General features: G+C 37.7%; 1 protein-coding gene across 4 annotated transcripts; it reads left to right on the top strand.

Moving 5' to 3' along the window:
* The first annotated feature begins 37 nt into the window (after nt 1–37).
* Nucleotides 38–19,458, top strand: rusc1 (RUN and SH3 domain containing 1). 4 transcript variants are annotated; one of them, XM_048151804.1, is made up of 12 exons: nt 38–222; nt 1,684–4,817; nt 7,377–8,378; nt 9,480–9,599; nt 9,716–9,792; nt 9,959–9,967; nt 10,234–10,408; nt 10,770–10,875; nt 10,987–11,033; nt 13,466–14,225; nt 14,330–14,495; nt 16,636–19,458. In XM_048151804.1, the coding sequence occupies exons 2-11, from the start codon at nt 1,769–1,771 to the stop codon at nt 14,406–14,408; spliced, it is 5,424 nt and encodes a 1,807-aa protein (XP_048007761.1). In that variant the 5' UTR covers nt 38–222; nt 1,684–1,768; the 3' UTR covers nt 14,409–14,495; nt 16,636–19,458. The 4 variants fall into 4 exon arrangements, with proteins under 4 accessions (XP_048007761.1, XP_048007760.1, XP_048007762.1 ...); XM_048151803.1 differs by having other exon boundaries at nt 9,959–9,976; XM_048151805.1 differs by lacking the exon at nt 9,959–9,967 and having other exon boundaries at nt 39–222.
* Nucleotides 19,459–19,506: the final 48 nt, after the last annotated feature.

The raw sequence follows: 19,506 nt of genomic DNA, 5'->3' as shown, positions 1-19,506 counted from the left end.
GTCTCGAGCAGCGCGCGCAGCACTCCGAGCAGACGAGAGATGCTGCTGAGGGGTGTGGTCTCGAGGATGGGATGAGAGAGAGGAGGGGAGGGTTAGATGACGGAGCGATAGACAGCAGGAAAGAGAATAACGGCATATAATAATTTCAGAGTCATGGCTTGTGCAATGGAATAGAGATCGAGATCAAGAAGAACGCATCAATTATATCCTTCTGGAAATTGGGTAAATTAGTTTTTTGTTTGTATTACATTGTATGCTACATTTGAAGCGTTTTGTCTTATTGCCGAATTTTCTGATTCTTTTCAGATTATTTTTTGCTTGTGAGGAAACACTTAGAAGCTATATCATAAGCCGATACGTTATTAATGTGAAATTTTAGTCTACTGTATTGATACTGTACCATTAAAGTCTGCGGAGGAGGTGTCAACACAACTCGTATGTCATCACATCTTGCAAGATATTATTTTAAACCGCTCTTTAGGTATTTAATATATTAGCCACCAACATTAAATGATACACAATGGTGTATTAGAGTACATGATGCTTATATATGTATTTATTATGAGTTTATTTACTAAAGTGCTCGCTAGGCCTAGATTTCCATCCTCTGTATCCAAGGACATTGGGCGCGAGCAGTGCATTGCCCACGGTGTTTTATGAAGAGCGAAAACAGCGTTAGTCATTGCTATGATTTTCTGCTCCACATGGCTCCCGCAGAGAAAAGGCACAGATATTGTATAGAATAAAGAGATTTCTGGATATGTTAAGTCTACATTTTGCGACAGCACGTTCATTACCTTCCTTTATGTATGATAATGTTATGTTCTCTCTATGCATGAGCATATATTTAGATTATTATTCAAGAATGTAAGAACTGCGAGAATAAAAACAATTTTTTTCTGAGGCCATAGCTTGGGAGAATGCAATAAAAGACTATGAAAATATGCTGTAATATTGATATAATAGGCCTACAGTATATGAAATAATGATACAAGCACACACACACACACACACACACACCTATTATATAGGCCTATTATGTGAATATGATTACAATTATGTATTATTTGTTAGACAAAATTAGATATTAGTATTGAGAATGCCAGCAATTGTAAAAAAAAAAAAAAAAAAAAAAAACGTGATGTGTACAGTAGGTACTTGTATTTCAGTATATATTTTTATGCTCTAAAAAACTGGAAATAATAATGATGTTCAATATTAGTCCAGGAAAGAGAAATACCAATCAATCAATCAATCAAGTTTATTTCAGGAATACTTGGCCTCTCGGCCCATAGTTCCACAAAATCACAACAGTATAATAGATTCTCTTTTCTTCATTCCATAATATATGGAATAAAGAGAAATATATAATATATATACTTCATTCCATAATATATATACAATGCATACTCAGAATAACATATGAATGATGATTGTTCTTTGTATGATTGTTCTTCTTCTGTATGATTGTTCTTTGTATGTGGAACTGCGTAAGAAATATTTAGGTGACCTTACTTTTGTTGGTGATGTTTGTACTGATGTGTCACATGTATGTAAGAGAAATACTTTACCTATTAAATTTACCAAATTATGCTACATTATGAAGAATTTTTGTCCCGCCTCTCAAGCAAGGTTTTTTTTTTCTTTGTTTCTAAACAGAATCTGTCTTTTTTGATATTTCAGGTACTAACTAAATCCAAGATGTGACCCGATATGTTTACAAACTCCTTAGACAAACATTAAATCAGGATATAAAAACTATCCCACCATGCACCCCTCCTCTCGTCCCTCTGTGCCCCCGCGTTCCCGCAGGTTTGACAATAGACGCACAGAGGCAAAACCAAGCCAAGGGGTTAAGAGAGATGACAAAAATATGAACACAGCATCTCCATCCCCTCGTCGTGGCACTCGGGGACCACCTGAGTCTTCCAGGTTAAAAGGCCCTGGTCAAGGTGCACGAGCCCCAGTGGTTCAGTCCAAACTGGTGCGGCCACAGAAGAATGGTGCTCACGCAATACCAGCAATCTCAAAACCAAAAAATGGACACACTGTATCAAACCTGGCCCCAGCAGTGGATCCAAACTGCAATGAGCCCAGCCTACCTTGTCTGTGTTGTGATGGCCATTCTCCTCAGGATAGCAACAGCCTTTTTAATCACAACCATAACAACAATAATACTGTAAACATCAGGCAACAAATGAAGCTACCGCCGCCGCCACCTTCTCAGAAGGAATTGGCTGTTCCAAAACAAGACATCAAAGAAGACGAGTGTGAGCCAGAAGTAAAGCAACCTCATCCCATCCCAGTAAAGGAGAGAGAAGAGGATAATGGCAATGTGGATGAAAAAGAGGTTGGTGACCTCAAAAATGATGTCTGCAGTGTAAATGTAAATGACAGTGTTGACGTGAATGGCAACGGCAATTGTGATGGTGAAGATGATGAAGATGATGATACTCTTGTCCCTTCTTCCTGCAATTGCCCAGAATCCATGCTAGATTTTTCCCTCACATCTTCTACCTCATCTTCTTCCACATCCATTAGCAGCTGCTCAGATCTGGAGTGTGACTGCCCTGATACATTTTCATTGTCATCACAGGACCAAGAGTCCACTGAAAGCTGTCCATCTTCTCACACTTTGGTCTCCAATTGCCCTACCTTTCAGTCCAATGTCTTACCAATGGATCTCAACCTTTCTGCAAGATCGCCTTGCTCTTCTGATGAAGGCTATCCCTCTGCCCCTTGCTCTCCTTCTTCTGACTACACAGAGAGCAAGGTATCAGAAGAAGAAAAATGTATCAAAGTGGATCTCCTCCATTTTTTAGACTCCATAGAAGAGTTGGGCAAAATGGATCTGTTCTACCGCATTGTTAGGCTGGCACATTGGGAACTGGATGGTGAGCTGATTGTCAGAGATAGATTGGATCACCAGCAGAAGCTTCAGAGGGTCCACAAAGAGGTGAAGTTGGCATATCTTGTGAAACTTCAGGAGGAAGGGTTAGACTTTGACAATGAGGATATCACTGGAGTTTTGGATGAAATGGGCAACATTGATATTCCATGGAATTTGTATAAAAGCAACAAATCAAGTGACTCCCAGGAATTTTCTGATGCAGGGGTAGATCTGACAGCTCCTTCTGACCTTAATGAAACCCCTGCCTCTGATTCACTTCCTTCATCGCCATTGGATCCTCCTCCCCGGCCCCCAAAGCCTCCAATAAGGCATGTGAGTGCTCACCTAGAATCACACACTTATGAGAACATCAGTGGACATACCTTCTCAGTCTCATCCACTGATGACACTACTCCTTTCTCTACAAGAGTCTCTGCTCATACCTTGCCTGCATTGTCATCCTCACCCCCAGCCTTAAAACCTCCTGCCCTTCCTCCTCCTCCATCACAGCCTGTGCCCTACTTCTCCCTAAATACAGAAAGACCTACTCTCATTTCCCCCACCCCACCCATCCCTCCCCCAAGAAGACGTCATAAAGCCCGTCTAGAGGCTCTAAGGCTTGCTGAGCTTGAAAGAGAAAAGACTCCTCTGTCCCTTCCTCCACCAACGTCCAGACCTCCTCCATTGCCACCTCCACCTGCAGTGTCCTCGCCTCCAGCTATTCCACCTCCACCATCACTCCCACCCCCTCCATCTTTTCATGCTCTGGATGTGGAAATCAGAAAGTTACTTGCACTAGCTGGCCTCACCCAAGCTGAATTGCTTAAACTTAGTCCCGAGTTGGGTGTCTGTGTAGATGTAGTCCTGGAAAATGAGCAACAGCCAGTGTCTGATGTCTCTCAGATTGGAGATATCAGTGTAAACAGAACACACAAGGAAGATGGTGTAGATAAGGGGTTGCATTCCAGATTGAGTGAAGGAACCAGATTTGGGAAAGACAGGCCTACAGGTGTAGAGGAATTAGATACTCTCAGTGAAAAGGATGCTTCTAAAGATGAACAGAAAGAAGCAAACAGGACAACATCCTTCACAGAAATGGCAAGACGACGTAAGAGAAATGGTGGAAACTGTAATCATAGCTGCGGTTGTGGTTTTGGATCCAAAGTTAGCCTGTCTCCCAACTCATATTACAGCACTGATCTTAGCAATACAAAAATCCCGAATGTTAGCTTTGGGAGTTTTGATTATACTTCTATGATTTCAGACACCCCTCCTCCACCACCTCCACGACCATTGCCCCCTTGTCCACCAATTGTGTCCAATCCTCCTGAACTTCCCCCTCTTAAGCCATGTACTCTACCTGCCAATGCATCTCGCCCAGATAGATTTGACTGGCTGATAGCCTTCACCCCAGAAACAGAGTCGCCACCTCTTGAGATCCGAAAATTGTCCAATGATGGCACATTGCAAAAAGTCTCAACTTCAGGCTTAAAAGTGACAACCTTTAAAGAATTACGCAACAGAAGCAAACAGAGCTCCACACCAGCTCCTATTCAACCAGAACCCGATCCAACTGTCATCACCCCAGACCCTGATTTCCTGTACAACCTAAAATGGAGAAGAGAGAAGAATGATGGGGATGGCTGGGAATATACTTCTCAAGCACAAGCCTCTTTTCTTCAGCCGCCACCCACTCCTGCCTCATTGTCCCTCTTTAGGGAAATGTGCCGCCTGAATATACAAGATGATTGCCCTGCAGAACCCAAAGTGTCCCAACAAATTAGCTGTTCAGTAAGCGAAGGCAGCCTTAGGACTATTTGTGATGAAAGAGATAAAGCTGTTCACACCAAAAAGATGGAAGTCGAAGATGAAGTGGAAGTTAGGGGAATGGCAGATGGAGCATGGACTTTGGAATCCAGGACAACAGGTAAAGTTGCATTTCATAAATATATATGTTTTCTCTGACCAGTTTTGACTTAGAGGGTTCATCAACATCATAAAACAGTGCAAATTCAGTGGAATATCAAAGAGAAAGTAAAAGAACAATGGTCTGATGACAAGGAAAGTGGTGAGCCAAGATGAGAGTCACACAGGCAGATGGGTAGATGAATCAGCAGAGCAAGACTGGAGGGAATCTCAGAATGCAGCAAGCTTAATTCTCTGTTGTTTCTCATGATGTCACAAAGCCTTTTAATTATTCATCCTCTCAGCAGGCTAATTCCCGTTTTCTTTCATTCTCTCTTTCCTTGCCGTGCCACACATTCTGTCATACTTTCTTCAGTCAGCCTTCCTATTTTTCAGTCAGTGTTTCTATTTAAGTTGAAGTCAAATGAATTGCCATTTCCCTTAAAATGATATTACCATTACAAATATTGTCTCATACTATAGTCATGATGCACATCACAAACCCTTCAGCCTCTGTCCTCAACCCTGCTTTGTCATCTTTCTGACATGCTTCGCTGTCTCCTTTTATTAATTTGATACTTCTATGCTTGTTATTGTCGCTTCTCATTATTTTCAATTTTCCATTTGCCTTTTTGCTGTGCTCCTTTCTGCACTGTTTATCTGCCAAATGGAAAAGGCAAATTTGCTTGGATCAGGTTACTTCACTTTTGACATCAGATATAAATGGCCACTAATGTGCCTGTAAATTGAGTAGCAAATACATTTTAGGGAGCCCTCATTTTTGTTTACAAGGTTATCACATCACACAACTCTGCTAACCCATGCTTTGGCAATATTTGTGCTATTCATGTTTTTCATGGATATTAGTATTTATGAATTTAACACTTTGGTGTTTTGTTCTTCAAGTTATGTGTCTGTTATCATTTTTTGTTAGTAAATTGCTGTGAAACTTTACACCCTTTATCACTCATATTTGTGGCTTTGTCACATAGCACAAGAAAATGACCTTATGCCTTTAAGTGTAGGAAAGGTGTGACTCAGACATTTACACCAATCACAGTACAGCAACAGGGAAACAGGAAATACTGAGTCAAACTGAATTCATTTGAGAGAGAGATATCGCCACATGTTAAGGTAAAGGAAAATGTTTTTTATGTGAGTAAATCATAATACTCTAGATGTATTGAATGTACTGTATGATGAGCAATGTATACTTTTTGACTGAGGTTCAAAATGATTCAGTTTTTCAACACTTAAACAACATAACATTGAAATGCAACATGCAATCTACTGATAAGAATCAGAAAGTAATTGTCAGTATTGTGCATTTAAAATAGCATATACTGAAACACTCAAGTCTTGTAGCTTGCCTTTAAATTCAGAGTTGCCATTGCAGGTGAAATGTGATCCTAGTGAAGCTCCTAGTGAGATTCTAGATAGAGAGCGCATGCTTTCCTGTACACAGTCAGATGTTGAAGGATCAGATATAGTGCTGTTAGGCTTTGCACACCATATACTGCAACAGAAAATTGTAGGTTTTTTTGAAGAGGATATTTTAGTAGCAAAAAAAAGGCAAAGAAAAGATATAAGGGTGTGGCACATTAAGGGGCCATTTACACAACACCGTTTTCAAATAAAAACTGAAAACTTTTTATCCATTTTGGTTGTTAATTTAAACTACAATGGCATTTTGGGGGCCTGAAATTCCAAACTTTTGAAAACAGATTTCAAAGTGCAAGATTTTGAAAATGATACCATTATCTCGTCTCCATGTAAACTACAAAAATGCAAATATGTGAAAACGGTGACAGCATACACATGCGTATTACGTGTTCAGACTGTAGGCATGCATGTTTGTATGGTGCTCTGTAAAATAATGCGTATGTGCGCAGGCGAGTAGTCTTTCTTTACAAAGTGACATTGCCAACTACTGGCCTGCATGAATAATACAGCGTTTTTAGCCGTTTTCTTGGATCCATGTAAATGGGGATCGTTTTGATGACGTTGTCATCTGTACAAAGAAAAAACATTTTAGTACATCATTGCCGTGTAAATGTACCCAAAATTTTTATGAATTGAGAACTTTATATATATAAATTTCTGTGGAAATTGAGTTTACGTCGTTTTCAATTAATGCATATTTTACATCTTGCGTCTTATTTAGGCTAAAATAGTTAGTTTTTCTCTTTTTATGTTCTCTGAAATTATTTCACTTAAGTGAAACACTGAGTTGCATTTCATAAAATGTGCTATCCAAATAAAATGTATTATGATCCATATTTTCTTCAAACAGTGAATAATGTACATACTTTTCCCATACACTGTGGCGTGTTGTGCTGTGTTCTAATGTTTGCTCTTTAGCATATTGAATGTTTAAAGGAGTTCTCTATCATCTGTTTCATCATATTTACATAAGTGCATTCTCTCTTCTTTAAAATGACACTAACATTTTCCCATTCTCTCTTTTTCTTCCTCTTTCTTTACTGTTTGCTGTTTTTACCATTCTGCCCATCCTTTCGATTCTGAATCTTCTCCATTGTTATACTTTCATTATTCTTCACCCATAATGCTTCTTTTAAAGTGTCCTCACCTCCCCTGTCCCTTTCCTTGACCTCACCTTATTACCTGCACTCTGATCCCCTGTCACAAGCCTCCCAATGTTACCACACTGACACTAACAGGAATCATGCCGTGGCCAGCTGTGAGGGTTCCATAAACATCTCAAACCCGTTATGCATAAATTCCACTTTTGACTGCAGCAAAAATGACTATACCGACTCCCTGTACTGTTCAGGGACAGAAAACAATGCGTTTTTGTTCTGTAAACAAGACAATGACCTCAATGGTAACATGAATTCTCTGTACCACCGCTGTAATCATGCTGACAGCTTTCTAGATTCTTTATACATCTGTGGGCATGACCCCGACAACACAAAAACCAGCTTCTGTTCTGTGTATAACAATGAAGTAGATTCAATCAGAAATGATGATTCACTCTACAGTGATGCCAGATACACAACAAATACCCTGAAGCTGTTCACTGACCCTGAACCACCAACTAACATTAACACACTCACTGAGGGCGACATAACACCATACAAAAATATTGACATGCAGGCTTACATTACTATGCGAAACCTCAAAAATCAGAGCTATGCGAACAAAAACAGTTATAAAGATGCCGACTCGCTGTTTGATTTGAACTCGGACAATATTGATAACTCAAAACCACCAATCAACCCGTTTTATGACAGCAATGAAAACACAACTCAGAACAAACAGCAGCTTGTATCTTTCCCTGCCTACTACCTTTACCACCCCAAAAACTGCCCCTTGCATAAAGGCGCCCCACCACGGCTGTCCCCCGTAGGAGCGATCTCACCTCCCTACAGGTCCGGGCCTCCAGTTCCAGGCACAGATGTTGCCCGTCTCTGCTCACCCCTGTTCCCTCGCAGTCACACCCTTCCTGCCCTTGCTGCACCCCTCTACTACCCTTATCTGTACACTCCCCCTGTTCAAGCCCCTCTGCGGGAGCCATCGGTTCCCATACTTCACTCTCAGAGTCCACCACCACTCACTTCGAGTAAGAAATCAGTGCATTCTCATTTCTCTCACTTTTCTCCACTTCTTTTCCAGTTCCTTTGATTGTGAAGCACTGTCTGTTTGTCTGTGTCTCATTCATATCCTGTGGATACTGTAGCACTGTCAGTGTCTGTGGCAGTGTGAAATATGTGGTTGTTCATTGCATGATGACATCAGAGCCTCTTTCTGAAAGTGATGATTTCATGTTATTTTTTACTGTTCAACTGTGTTCTTTTTTTTTTGTACACTTGAAATTTAGTATTATAAATTCTGTAAATTAAAGCTACACTATGTAACTTTTGACTTTCCAGCGTCAATTGAATGGTGGAGGAAGATTGTTTTGGTAATTATGTGAGTTATACTATGGCTTTACTATTCTATATGGATGAATCTGATGATTTAAGGCCATCAGACTATAGTGGAAACTATTATAACTCGACTAGTAGGTTATAAGACAAATAGACCAAAATAGGAACTGGTTTAGAGATTAAACACTGTTTATGCACCTTCCATTACATATAAAATAGTAGCCTGACCTTCTTTCCTTTATTTACAGATATGACGTAAACATGCACAGAATTAATGCCGGACATATGCAGTTTCACTCAAAATCTCTAAAATATAAATTAACATAGGCCAAAGCAAAAACGCTCATTATTAAAATTTTGTTTCAAACTAAAAAAGTTACATAATGTAGCTTTTTATATTTTAATATACTTATTGCTTTCATTTAACCTTTGCTTTTTGTGTTTATATATATATTTGTGTTTTGTTTTTAATTTAATGTATTTTTTTTTTACAATTATCTTTTTATTTTTAAGAGATTAATGTTTCTTTTTTTATGCTGCTCTGCATGTTTTGTTTTTCACTTACCTTATGGTAATGCATGTGACAAACCCAAATATGTCAAATCAGATCCAAATATGTCTCAAATGAATAAATATCTTTTATAATTTATTCATGAATATTTGTATGAGATCTATACATGTTCCTCACAAACTGCTGTCATGTACTGCACTGGATGACTCAAGATCAACTGTAATACATTATCTTCTGTTAATTGAGTTTCTAACCCCACCCTGCTGTCTCTCCCTCCTAATAGCTGTCCGCAGCTTCTCATTTGCCGGCTCTGAGCAGAAGAACAAGGCCTGGATGGGAGATGATGTGAGGACCTCACTGAGTGCTGAAGGGCTGTCTTCTGCATGCCTGCAAGAAAAGAAAAGTAATATAGTATTGTATACCTCATGATTATAAAAAAGAGCTGGTTCATATTTATCTTTATTTTTCAATTTTTAAAAAAACTAAAAAGTTGTAATTTTATGTGTTTTTGCCACACAGCTCTTGTCAATTCAGTCAGTGTGGCAGTGGAGGCCATTTTGGCTCAGTTCAGTTCGTCCAGGACTGTTGTACAGAAGGTCAGTTTTGTGCCAACTTTCATTTTCAAACTTGGCATCATTAACCCCACTTTAGTTTCCCACAGGAATAAAAACCTTTGAACTAAAATTAGTAAATCCCTACTTGTTTTTTCCCCTCTCTCCATGCCACTTCCATGCACCTGGCTTATTGTTTTTCTTTCTTCAGTTTTACTCGGTAAATAAGGTACATCAAAGTCCATGAACATGAGCTTTGCAAATAACTTATTTGCACACTAACCTCATGCACCTTTTCACCTCTTTCTCCTATTTTTTGCTCTCTCTCTCTCTCTCTACCCTTTTTTATTCATTTGAATAATTTAAATATCCTATATCTCTTTTTTCCCATTGCTTTGCACATTTTTTTCCTTTTCTCTGCTTGTCTCTCTCCCTTTCTTTTATCTGCCTATCCTCCATTGCCCTTTTCTTGACATCTGTTGACAGACTCTTTCTGGAGACAGCAGTGTAAATCCCTCTCTGGGTCGTCTGGTACTGCAGTGCCTTTGCCCAGCCCTGCGCAGCCTTCTCTGTGATGGACTCAAGCCCCACCAGAGTGACCTCATTGCAGGCAGAAGGCCTAATTCACCCTGGGGATTGGTTCAGGCCTCCACCAAACCAGGTACAAGACATCTTGACCTGGATTACTAGACAATTACCTTCATTAAATATCTCATGTTATATTCTGCCTCTTTTTCTCTCTCCTATTCTACCTCTCATGATCCAACTTGATTTATTCTCTTCTTTTCTGGCACCGTGAATCCCCGCAGTATTGACTCATGCATCTCTGTCATACTTCCAATCTTTAAATATTCCTCAATTCTCTCCCTCAGTGTTTTGTGTTTTTTTTTTTTTTTTTTTTTTTGCTGCTCATATTCATTGTCTCAGCATGATATACATTCATTATGTTGCCTTTCCGTGCGTTTTAAAATAAATTTGCTTAAATGCTAAAATGTCTCTCTTCATTTATGGTGCTCTTTCAGGTCCGAGCACACAGGCTTTGCACAACCTCCAGACTAAAGTAGCGGGGCTTCCCCAGCTTAAGCAGAGCAGACACAGGTTCAACGCCTTCCTGTTTGGCCTTCTCAAGTAAGGCAGAACTTTCCTCATCCTAAGTCCATCTAAGATTTAATTGACAAAATGACTTATGTGAATAATAATTGTCTCTCTCTTCTTTTCATCTTCTACTCTCTCATGTAGTGTCAAGCTTCTGGATTACTGGCTTTCACATCTGCAGTCCTGCAGTGGTAAGTGTTCATATTTACTGTTGTTCTCTAGTGGTCCTTGCTGGAAAATCCATCTTAAGCTAGTTTTTGGAACAATGGCAGCTAGTAAACCATCTTGGACCAGCAACAAATCAGTTACAATGACGGATAGTAAAAACACAAACATTACATTTTTATTTTCTTAAAATCATTTCACATTGATCAAAATGTAATAAGAGCAATGTGCAAATGAGCTAAAAATGGCACCCATAGAATTCTGCAGTGACGACATTATTGTAGCCCAACCAGAAAGTTTGCATCACCCTGATACTAAAGCAATAGGATTTTTTAACTGGCTTTTGGATCACCACAGAAAATCAAAAGAATCATGATTCTTATTTGTTTTGTTCATCAAGATAATATTCATAAATTAACTTTTGTGAATTTTGAGGCCTAAATACAATCGCCAGAATTAAAAAGCTAAAGTTATAAACGAACTACACCACATTCACATGACTTCACCGTCTCCACCACTTCCGATGACTCTTTCGAACGTTCTTTAAAATCTTGAAGTTGGAAAGTTTGAGTTAGAATAGTTTTTAAGAACGTGAGTATAAACACAATGTGGCAGCAAAAGCAGACTATAGAACCTCTGTATCTCCCATTTAGCCACTTGTTAACAAATGCTTTTTTCAAGACATGTAAAAGCTCAAATAAATCACAAGTGGGGTATTACTGATATGTATGTTTTGTGCCATAGAATAAAATGTAAAAGTATCTTGAGCTTGTGTTCACCACAGACCTTATTTCAGGCATTTAATGGCACAGTATGTATGATTTTTGCATTAAAATGTCCAAAAACCACTTGTGTACTTGCATTATCCCAAATATTTCCAACATTTAAATCTAGAGAAATTTAACCCCATCTTTACCCCATCTCTCCTCTTTGCCTCGTTAACCCACCATGTAATTTGACAAATAAAGTGACATGTAGAGTAGAAATTTAAGCATTAAACATTATTACTTGTGGCTCCTTCAATAGAATGAAATAAAATCATGTGCTCAAATGTAACGGTTATAAAACTTTATTTCATTACCTCATCCATGAACATGATTTGTGAGTCCCATTGGACTGACTTCCATCAGCTGTGGAGGTGAAGACGACATTTCCCATCATTCCCCGATCCTTCACAGTGTCATCAAGCTACGCCTTTTTTATTGTTTTGAATATGCGACCTCTAGCGGCGAAACCAAAAACCGAATCAAAAAACCCATTGATAGTGCAACTGGAAGTTTGAAAATACTAACTCATTTCCAGGGTTTTTTAGGAAAGGTCATTGTAGTACCATTTAAGATCTTTACCAGTGACCAGATTTAAATGTTTAAAGGTGCCCTCGAATGAAAAATTTAATTTATCTTGGCATAGTCAAATAACAAGAGTTCAGTACATGGAAATGACATACAGTGAGTCTCAAACTCCATTGTTTCCTCCTTCTTATATAAATCTCATTTGTTTAAAAGACCTCTGAAGAACAGGCGAATCTCAACATAACACAGACTGTTACGTAACAGTCGGGGTGTACGCCCCCAATATTTGCATATGCCAGCCCATGTTCCCAACATTACGAAAGGCATTAGAAAAGGGCAGCCAATAACGTCTGGATCTGCACAGGTGAATCAACAGACTAGGTAAGCAAGCAAGAACAATAGCGAAAAATGGCAGATTGAGCAATAATAACTGACATGATCCATGATATCATGATAATTTTAGTGATATTTGTAAATTGTCTTTCTAAATGTTTTGTTAGCATGTTGCTAATGTACTGTTAAATGTGGTTAAAGTTACCATCGTTTATTACTGTATTCACGGAGACAAGAGCCGTCGCTATTTTCATTTTTAAACACTTGCAGTCTGTATAATTCATAAACACAACTTCATTCTTTATAAATCTCTCCAACAGTGTAGCATTAGCCGTTAGCCACGGAGCACAGCCTCAAACTCATTCAGAATCAAATGTAAACAATATAACAGTATACAATACTCACATAATCCGACGCATACATGCCGCATGCATGACGAACACTTTGTAAAGATCCATTTGAGGGTTATATTAGCTGTGTAAGCTTTGTTTATGCTGTTCAAGGCAAGCGCGAGCTCTTGGGGCATGGAGCACGAGATTTAAAGGGCCACACATCCTGAATCGGCTCTTTTATAATGATGCCCCAAAATAGGCAGTTAAAAAAATGAATTAAAAAAAATCTATGGGGTATTTTGAGCTGAAACTTCACAGACAAATTCAGGACACACCTTAGACTTATATTACATCTTTTTAAAAAAAGTTCTAGGGCACCTTTAAATAGTTTTTATTTATTTGAATAAATCCTGTAATATTTTTTTTAATAATAATAATAAATTTTATCAACTTTTTTTTAAAAATAATAATAACTGTAATAACTTTTTTACTGTCCTGCAGATGTGTTGGAGACATATTATCGCCCCGCTTCCTTCATGCGTCTGTCACTCACTTCTTGCCAGCCTCTTTTTGAGGAGCTTCTCCTCCTACTGCAGCCTCTCTCTCTTCTGACCTTTAACCTCGACCTGCTGTTTCAGCATCACCACCTTGACCCCTCATCCCCAACTCTCACCCCAGCCAGTCACACATCTGATATATATAGCCCGCCAAATGAAGACTTCAGCTTCCACTTGTCACCCAAGGGGATTTTCCAAGGAAGTGGCCATAATCTTGGAAGCGTGTTTGAGCAAGACCATGGCAGTTTGGGTTTAGACACCAACCCTAATTCAGGTCTCACAAGTCATGTTCTTGATGTGTCAGCCTATCGCAATCCAATTTCGCTGTCATCAAGCATCACCAAGGAGGACGCCAACCCGCCATTGTCATGGTTTAACGGGAATGAGATCTCGGCACCTCTTAATGCCGGAAGCCTTTCCCAGCAGGCAGGCCAGGCTCTTCAGCAAGGGTGGGGAGCAGTGATGCGTTTGGGGGAACGTTTAGGGCAGAACTTTGGTTTGACCACTAACACAGAGGATGTTAAAGGTCCTAACACACCAGATGACTTCAAGACAGGCTTCTCACTGAACCCAAAAAGTCCAGTTGAAAACAGGCAGCAAACAAGAGAGGATCTTTCCTTGTGGGATAGTGGAGCAGCTGTTCCCTGGGGTCTGGGACGGCTCTTTGGAGCTTCTAAGAGCCCCAACAACCCACCAATAAGCAGGTTTGATGATGTTTTTTTAAATGTCAGTTTAGTTTTTTTTCAGATGTGTCAGGTTTATTCATGTGCATATTTTTATTCACTTCTATGCTGTTACTCTCACATAGGCGTCCATCTCAGTGGCTCTCCCCCTGGCGCATCTGTCCTTTCTCGCATAGTGAATCTTGGCCAGGGTTCTCCGCCTGAAAAGAAAGAGCTCCAGAGAAGCAAAGATAAGGAAGAAGATGAAAACGAAAAGATTAATGAAACAAGAGATCAGCCAAAGCCCCTGAGGTAAAGTTTCCATTAAATGATTCACATTTATCTTAATACATTTACATTTATGCATTTAAAGGTGTAATATGTAATAATTTTGCAGTAAAATATCCAAAAACCACTAGGCCAGTGTTATATATTTTGTTCACTTGAGTACTTACAATATCCCAAATGTTTGCAACTATTTGTAAATCGTGAGAAAATTACACTTTTAACCAAGGATTCGGGACGTGTGAGGGAGTCACCTGTCAATTGCGTCATACCCGCGTTCCCCTCGGTTTCCGGTTTTATTTTGTAGAAACAATGGAAACACCAATATTACATGTTTTTACATGTTTTAATAGACAAGGGAACATCTGTTTTGATACATTTATAGACAGAAAACGAATTGTTGTTATATAGCTCAACACATTTAGTCTTTGTTTAAATCTAATTTTCTTGATTTTTTTGTGAGTACCATGCTTTTTACCATTTTGTGAAGTAGCTAACATAGCATAATCAGATGCAGCTTTATTTTTAGTAACAGTAATACAGCATTTTCTCCATCATACAATACGTTTTAAAATGAATTGCATGCCATTTATCAACACAAGCCATCCTGCATTTATTAATATGATATTAAAATCGATCTAGCTTACTTCAGTGTGTCAAACAAGTGTCTCACAGCAGCCAACGAGCGAACGCACAGAGTAACGTTATCACATCATTTTCAACACTCAAATATATCTAATATGATAAACAGAGCTGCATCACCTCATACTCATGACCGGAATAGCGCAAGCGGCGCCGGCAACTGTGACATAATAAAAGTTCAGCTGCTCGTGAGGCGTGTGTTGCGCAATCGCTCCAGCGGCCTCGTTCAGCTCCCACAACACTCGGTCCTGCTCTGCTTCATACTACAGTAACGTTAATAATCGCATGATTTCTTCCCGAGTCCTATCCCAATTCTTTTCCACCAGCCGTTGAGGTGAAGATTACATGTCCCAAGATTCCGCGCTCAAACTTGGCGTCATCAAGTTACGCCTTTGTTTTGAATAGGCCTGTATGTAATAGACCTCTAGCGGACAGATAATATTACATATTGCACCTTTAATGAGATTAATGTTCAAACCTTTTGGGGTCTTTTTTTTAAGTGCTTTTTGTAGGGTTTTTGGTATTTAGGTTTTTTTTTAGGTAGTATTTTTCTATTTATTAATAAACTAATTATTTAATTAATTCAGAAATACTTAAAATACAAAAAACAACACGTACAGTATGATATTTCATTATATTTGCAAAACAACAGCTTTTTACTTATATAACATATACACTGTATTTAAATATATAATGTGTACACTCGTGTTCAAGGTGAAAGGAAAATGTTATTACTTTACACTACATTTTAGAGTCATTAAGTATGATTTATTATGGATCATTTTTGTATGTCATTTTGAACCTTTTACTCAGTGTTATTTTAATTTAATTTATATACTATTATAGTTTTTATTAATATTTTGAATAAGCTTTTATTTTTATATTTTCAGATTTAATTTTAATTAAATTGTTAGTATAGTATAGTTTATTTTGTTACGTTCTTTTGTCATTTTTATTAGTTTTTGTTTTTAAAAATATTTCTAAATAGTTTATTTATTTTTATTTCAGTTTTAGTTTAGTCTTATTTCAGTTAGTTGTTAGTTATTTATTTCACTCATCTAATATTTATATTTTATAGTATTTCAGCTTTATTTCAAATAACAAACATGTTTTTAGTAGTTTTAATAATAATAATAGCGCCTTTCCTGAGCTCAAGGATGCTTAACAATAAAGAACAATAACATGACAATCATACAGTCAGTCATATGGACAATGGACATTTGTCCAGTCCAGAACAAAGTTGCATATAGCAGTTATATAAAATTCAAATATAAAACATTCAAATCTATAAAGAAGAGCACAGCATTGTGTGTAGACAGCAGAAAGGTATAAGCATACAAACCCAGTGAGCAGTACATGAGGCGATTACACACTATGACTGATAATATTGGAAGAACGAATAGGTTTTGAGCTGAGATTTGAATTCATAGAGAGAGGTTTTGTTGTTATCGTTGATTTTAATTAATTACGGCATCACTGCTATTACTGTCAACAATGTGCTGAGTCTTGTTCTCTGATTCATCAGGGTTGTCAGAACTCTGTGTGATCACACAGGCACTGGAGCCGAGCTGAGCTTCAGGAAGGGGGAGGAGCTTGTTCTGTTGGGAGGTGTGGACCACGACTGGATTCGATGTCGTCAAGGTCACAATGAGGGCCTTGTTCCCATTGGTTATGCTTCACTTATCATGTGACTTATCTTTAATTCTGCCTGTATGTTTGTGTGAAAGAATATCAGGGGATAACATACAAGGAAAAAGAGACCATATATAGACGTAGTTATTAGTAGCCGTGTTACATGTTTATCTGTTTATCTCTGACCCTCGTTGCCTGGTTTGTGATGTCTGGAATATTTTCTGTGATATATAGAAAACAACTCACTATAAATTACTGTATAAATCATCTATATATAAATATATTTAGATTTTACAAAGATAGATAGACAGGTAAACAAGAAATGGGTAATGAATAAGTATCAAGTTTAAGAAAAAAATAATTGTATTTATTATTAGGTGTTCTGCCATAAAGCTCACAAGCTTACTTAAACAGCTCAGCGCAAAGTTATCAAACATGTATATTCGTAAAACAGCATTTCATCATAATTTTAACCCCAATAAACAACCAATATGCATATGCAGTTTTTTTTTCGTGTAAAACCCCTTGAATTTTTTGTCATATCATCAGCCCATCAATGTTTTATAAAGATAAGCACGACTTCATCATTGCAAAGGCATGAGATTTGGTTATTTTGGGGCTGCATTAGTGCATAAATCAAAGATTTACTCAAGTTAACTCTAGTTTATTATACAATTATTTTTTTTTATTATTATTATAAAGCTATTTAATAAGGATTTACTGACTAGTCAGTAATCAATTAAAAATATAATTTATTTTATTCCTCAAAATATCAATAATTTGTTCTCCTAATTTGTACAGCAACAATTTAATTTTGATGTTGCCTGAAGATTCCCTAATATACACCCTTTTATTATCTCACTTCCTAGAAAAAAAAAAGGAAAAAACATCCTTATTTTGAAATTTTTTTTTTTTTTTGACCAACATTATTATTGTCTTATTGTTATTATCGTAACTCTCAATGGTAACGGTCAAATATATTAGCGTGGTAGTGTGTAGATGATTCTTTTATCTTTCTTACAGTGTGATGGCTAATGTGGTAAGATCTGTATCACCATGAGCTTGATAGTGACTATGCATACTCTGTACTGTACTGTTTATGAGGCTTGTTGCTGGGGAAACCATGTATGATCGATAGCATTAATGATTATCTTTTGAATGGATATTCTGCATCAGTATAATACGTTGAATCAGGGGGTTACATACTAAACCTGCATGAATGTGTATGAATGTGTGTAGCAAATGTAAGGTAATAATCATCGATACAACTTTTTTGTGAGCACGGACACATTCATTCAAGATAAAAACGCTTCATGCTAAAGGCGTAGGCCAGGATTTTAGTGGCTGTAGTGGGATTGGTGATTTAAATTAGAGCTTGTGTATTCTTGTTCATTAAATGGCCCTCTGTGTTTCTCACAACTGAATGCTCATGTGTAGTATACATTTTTGTCACACCTCTGGCTTGGCACCGAGCTGCTAATCAAAAATATATTAGACAAAATGAAAGATGAATCTTGTCATGGTAACATGCCAGACCCGCATGGAACACAGCTTTGTTCATTACACCACATGACCCTCTGGACGATTCCATCCAATTGCAGAAAAGCAGCCGGCTACAGTAGCAACTGAGCACTGAAAGAACTGAGCATTCACATTACTGTATGTATAATGTATGAAAGCTTAAAGGGATAGTTCACCCAAAAATGAAAATTCTGTCATCATTTACTCACCCTCAAGTTGTTCCAAACTTGTATAAATTTCTTTGTTCTGCTATACACAAAGGAAGATATTTGAAAGAATGTTTGTAACCAAGCAGATCTCGCCCCTACATTGACTACCGTAGTAGGGTAAAAAAATACTACGGTAGTTAATGGGGAGCGAGATCTGCTTGGTTACAAACATTCTTTCAAATGTACAGCAGAACAAAGAAATGTATACAGGTTTGGAACAACTTGGGTGTGAGTAAATGATGACAGATTTTTCATTTTTGGGTGAACTGTCCCTTTAAAATTTAAACTTAATGTTTGGGATTTATGTATCTGAGTTTGTCAGGGACAATTGGTACTGTTTTTAGGATGTAGTTTAGGAGGTATATTTAAAAAAATCTGAGACAGAACTCCTTGAAAAGATAGCTTTGTAATTGGCTTGAGCTTTAATGTCCCTGTTTTAAAAAAAAAAAGAAAGAAAAATATAATAAAATGTTATGGGTTGAGAGTTAAGCAAGCAGCAAGTGTTCGGTAGAAAATCATATTTAGTGTCATTTAGTCTTACCTCACAGGGCAAACTGCAATGATGCATGACTTTAATTCTTTTCTTTTCTTTTTTATCATATTATTTTTCTTGTAGCTGTTATTTTTTCATTATATCTGTGCATTTATAATTGTGACATTTGAATTACATTAGTATGTTTTGGAGAAAGAAACAGCTATGTTGCATTATAAATATAGTGTACTTATTGTTTGTTGTTAATTATACCAGTTGATCTGCTTTTTATCTGTTTCTCTTGTCTATCTATCTCTCTATCTATCACTTGCGTGTGTGTACTTTTGTGTGGTAATGAGTTGCATAGCTCTGTGTGGTATTGCCCATCGCTGGTAGCACACTTAAAGCATAATCTGTTCTGTACCAACTCTTGAGTTCTGTAATTCCCTGTGAACCAGCTCTATGCATGTTGGTGTTTGTAAATATACCCAATAAAATATGAAAAGAAACAAAAGCGTGTGGTGCTGAAGAGTACAAAAGATGTGCTGTGACCACACATGTA

This window comes from Megalobrama amblycephala, linkage group LG13, assembly GCF_018812025.1.
Source record: "Megalobrama amblycephala isolate DHTTF-2021 linkage group LG13, ASM1881202v1, whole genome shotgun sequence".
Taxonomy (NCBI): domain Eukaryota; kingdom Metazoa; phylum Chordata; class Actinopteri; order Cypriniformes; family Xenocyprididae; genus Megalobrama; species Megalobrama amblycephala.
Note: the sequence above shows the minus strand (reverse complement) of the source record. Positions and strands in the feature narration are given on the sequence as shown.

Coding starts and splice junctions, on each gene's coding strand:
- rusc1 (XM_048151803.1), top strand. CDS start 1,769: ATGCACCCCTCCTCTCGTCCCTCTGTGCCCCCGCGTTCCCGCAGGTTT. Junction 8,379..9,479: donor TCCACCACCACTCACTTCGA/GTAAGAAATCAG, acceptor CCCTCCTAATAG/CTGTCCGCAGCTTCTCATTT. Junction 9,600..9,715: donor ATGCCTGCAAGAAAAGAAAA/GTAATATAGTAT, acceptor TTTGCCACACAG/CTCTTGTCAATTCAGTCAGT.